The 3,705-nt window shown below is 42.7% G+C and overlaps 1 protein-coding gene across 2 annotated transcripts; it reads right to left on the reverse strand.

Moving 5' to 3' along the window:
- Positions 1-323: 323 nt before the first annotated feature.
- ccdc160 (coiled-coil domain containing 160) lies at positions 324-2,864 on the reverse strand. 2 transcript variants are annotated; one of them, XM_048605154.1, is made up of 3 exons: positions 2,712-2,821; positions 2,417-2,576; positions 324-1,687 (listed from the first exon to the last, which is right to left on the reverse strand). In XM_048605154.1, exon 3 carries the CDS (start codon positions 1,672-1,674, stop codon positions 712-714), a length of 963 nt encoding a protein of 320 aa, XP_048461111.1. In that variant the 5' UTR covers positions 1,675-1,687; positions 2,417-2,576; positions 2,712-2,821; the 3' UTR covers positions 324-711. The 2 variants fall into 2 exon arrangements, with proteins under 2 accessions (XP_048461111.1, XP_020370750.2); XM_020515161.2 differs by lacking the exon at positions 2,417-2,576 and having other exon boundaries at positions 2,712-2,864.
- Positions 2,865-3,705: the final 841 nt, after the last annotated feature.

Genomic DNA, 3,705 nt, shown 5'->3' on the forward strand with positions numbered 1-3,705 from the left:
CCTTCTTATTCCAGAAAGTGTCATAGTGAACTTCTATCTTCCAGTTTTCCCACTTAATTCATATAAAATATAGTCCCAACAATACAGAGGAGAAAGAAAGGAAAAAGAGAGAGTGAAAAAGGAAAGAAGCAGAAGAAAAGGATTTAAAAAAAGGAGACAGATAGAAAGAGGGAAAGGCAAGATTAAAGAAAAGGGAGATAAAAGGGTATGCAGGGTAGTTTGATCTTTGTAGGATAATAGGTCAGCACAACATTGTGGGCTGAAGGGCCTATACTGGGCTGTACTTTTCTGTGTTCTAAAAGAAAAACTCTGGAACATTTAAATTGAAATAATTGGATATTTAATGTGTAACTAAACAATAAGAGAATTCAGGTACAACATGGAATAATTTCATTTTCTGCTCCACAAAATTAATTTGTAAATTTCTAGTTAGATGTTTTATACAACATTGGGTTTCTATTTTGGTGTAGACTTGATAGACCAACTGCCCTTGTTTTGTCCTGTAACATTCAATGATTAAATGGCAATAATTATTTGATGCAGGAACTGATTGAAGATCTCTTCAAAAGTTAGATTTTAGTTTATATTTGGTAACTGCAAGTGTTAAATTTAATTTAGGTGACATGTAAAATCAAAAACAACAAAACAAAACTCCAATTATCACCTGGTTGACTCTAGGCTGGTACAAAATAACAGATTCATGTCACTTATTCAAAAAGTAACTTTAAAATCTTCAGCTAGGTCCAACGATGGTAAACTAGAACAATGCTTGCGTAACAATTCCAGAGCTTGCTTATTTTGAGCATGTTGACATTTCTCCTTTTTCAGTTCAGTCTTTACTGTGTCCAATTCAGTTTGTCGTTTCTTCAGTTGTAAGCTTGATTTTTCTCTCCACCTTTCCAGCAGATGGACCTTTTCCAACTGATGCTCCTGTTCTAGCTGTTTCCAACTGGAAATGAGTTTCTGCTTTTCCAGGCGCAGATCCTGTGTTTCCAGCCTGTTCCGTTGCAACTGAGAGCTCAGGTTATGCATGGTCACCATCTTTTCTTGTAATTCTCCTTTAAGGCCCCGAATTTGCAAATCTTTTTTGATGCTTTCTTGCATGGTGTGTCCTAGGTACAAGGCATTGTTCTGTAAATCTAGTTTAGTCTTATGAAGTTCAGCTTCTTTGATTTCCAGGCACACCTTTAGTTTCTTGTTCCTTGTCTTCAGCTCTTCTGCCTGAAAATGCGCAAGTGCCAGCTGTGCTTGTAAATGTTGTTGCTTGATGTCTTTTCTACACTTCATTTCATGTAATGCGGTTAGTTCCTCAGTGTTCCACACGCACTGCTCTTCCATTCCATCAATTATATTCTCAGTACTTCCATCTGATTTTTCTGATTTAACCATCCCAGCATGACGGTTTCCGTACATCTGTAATTTCAGGTCTTCAATGGGAGTTTGAGTATTTGCTGCTGATACAGTCTGTCCCGAAAAGTAGGCTTTTCTTTTAAGTTTCTGTTCTTGTTGGAAATTCTCAATGTTCTGCTGGTAAATGTTTTTAATTCTTTTGACTCTCCTGACAGCAAAGTTTTCAGAAAGCAGTACTGGCTCCGAAATAACACCCACCCCAATAAGATCTTGCATATTGAAACGTGGAGGAAATAATGCTTCAACCCAATGGTGTTCCTCCATCTCTTGGAAGCTCCTATGAAACAAAATCATTAAACAGTTATCATTCAAGAACATAAATGCTTTATCTCATAGGTTAGTGAACTCCAAATACAAACGCACAGCAGATGCAGTAATAACATGCTTAATGCAAAGTTATACACTTTGATATGAATAACAGAAAGGAAGAGTATTGTTTAAATGGTGATTATATTGGAAAGTGTGGATGCCCAAAATGATCCACCAATCAATGAAAGTAAATAGGCAGGTGTAGCATGCAATTAGGAAGGAAAATGGTATACTGATCTTCATCGCAAGAGGATGAGAGGTTAGAAGTAGGGTTGTCTCACTGCAGTTATATAGGACCTTGTTGAGACTATACCTGAAGTACTGTGAGGAGTTTTGGTCTCCTTACTGAGAAAGGTATATACTGGCCTTAGAGGGAGTATAGCGGAGGTTCACTAGGCTGATACTGGGGATGGCAGGACTGTTGTATAAGGACAGACAGGTTCGATGGGTCTGTATTGACTAGAGTTTAAAATGGTTAAAACGATCTATGATTGAAAAGTATAAAATTCTACAGGGCTTATGAGACCAGATGCTGGGAGGATGTTTCCCCCGGTTTGGACGGCTAGAACCAGGAATCACATTCCCAGAAACATTTCTTCATTCAGAGGGTAGAGAACTTGTGGAATTTTCTACGACTAGAGGATTAGCCCTGATCATATTGAATGGCACAGCAGGCTGAAAGGGTTGATTAGCCTACCTGCTCCTCGTTTCTATGTTTTAGTGGGGCAGATTTTCCGATGGCCAGACAATTATTACGCTGGCATGGCACGCTGGCAGACTTCAAAGGAATTGCCTGGATAATTCCTCTATGCCTGGTACCTTCTAAATGTTTCCATAAAAATTGGAGACTTAGATGCCTGTAATGAAATTACGTAAAGCAATTTTTCAGGAGAATGTAGACTACTTAAATACATAGTCCATCTCCTGAGTTACTATTAAACTGAATCCTTACTTACCCGACATGCACCCTGACTACACAATCAGACACTCACCTGACAGTCCATGAACCACCCAGGCATCAAGGACCCTACCCGCCATCTCGGGATCTGGGTGCCCCACTCTCCCACAGACACCCTTCAACAGACCTGATCCCCAATATTCAAGTTCCCCCTCTCCCTACGCCCCCTCTTGCTCCCCCCCCCCCCCACCCCACCCCCCCCCCACTCTCCCCCCCCCCCTCCCCCCCCCCCCCCCCTCCTCCCCCTCTCCCCCTCCCCCCTCACTCCCCTTCTTCTTCCTCCTCCGTTTCGATTGTTTTGAACTGAAACCGCGGGGTCACGTGTACTGATATAGCCGTGGTTCGGCATGATGACGTCATGTGATCCGGTGGCCTGCTGGTTAGAGTGTTCGCCCGAAGTCCTGATGCTGCTCGGATCGAATCCAGCTGCAGGGAAGGATAGTTCCAGCTTTAATAAAACTTCTGAGGAAGGGTCACCAAATCCGAAACATTAACTCTGATTTCTCTTCACAGATGTTGCTAGACTGCTGAGCTTTTCCAGCAACTTCTGTTTTTGCTTCTGATTTACAGCATCCGCGGTTCTTTCAGTTTTGACTTCAACTTTAAACAGTTAACAATTTTGAGAAAGAAAGGCATTTTTTGCAGGATTATGGAAGAAGGCGATTCTTTGCAGAACACCTACGCTCGGTTCGCACTAAACAACTGCACCTCCCAGTCGCGAACCATTTCAACTCCCCCTCCCATTCCTCAGACGACATGTCCATCCTGGGCCTCCTGCAGTGCCACAACGATGCCACCCGAAGGTTGCAGGAACAGCAACTCATATTCCGCTTGGGAACCCTGCAGCCCAATGGTATCAATGTGGATTTCACAAGTTTCAAAATCTCCCCTCCCCCTACCGCATCCCAAAACCAGTCCAGCTTGTCCCTGCCTCCCTAACCTGTTCTTCCTCCCACCTATCCCCTCCTCCCACCTCAAGCCGCACCTCCATCTCCTACCGACCAACCTCATCCCGCCCCCTTGACCTG

The sequence above is a fragment of the Rhincodon typus genome, chromosome 14 (assembly GCF_021869965.1).
Source record: "Rhincodon typus isolate 14 chromosome 14, sRhiTyp1.1, whole genome shotgun sequence".
NCBI lineage: Eukaryota > Metazoa > Chordata > Chondrichthyes > Orectolobiformes > Rhincodontidae > Rhincodon > Rhincodon typus.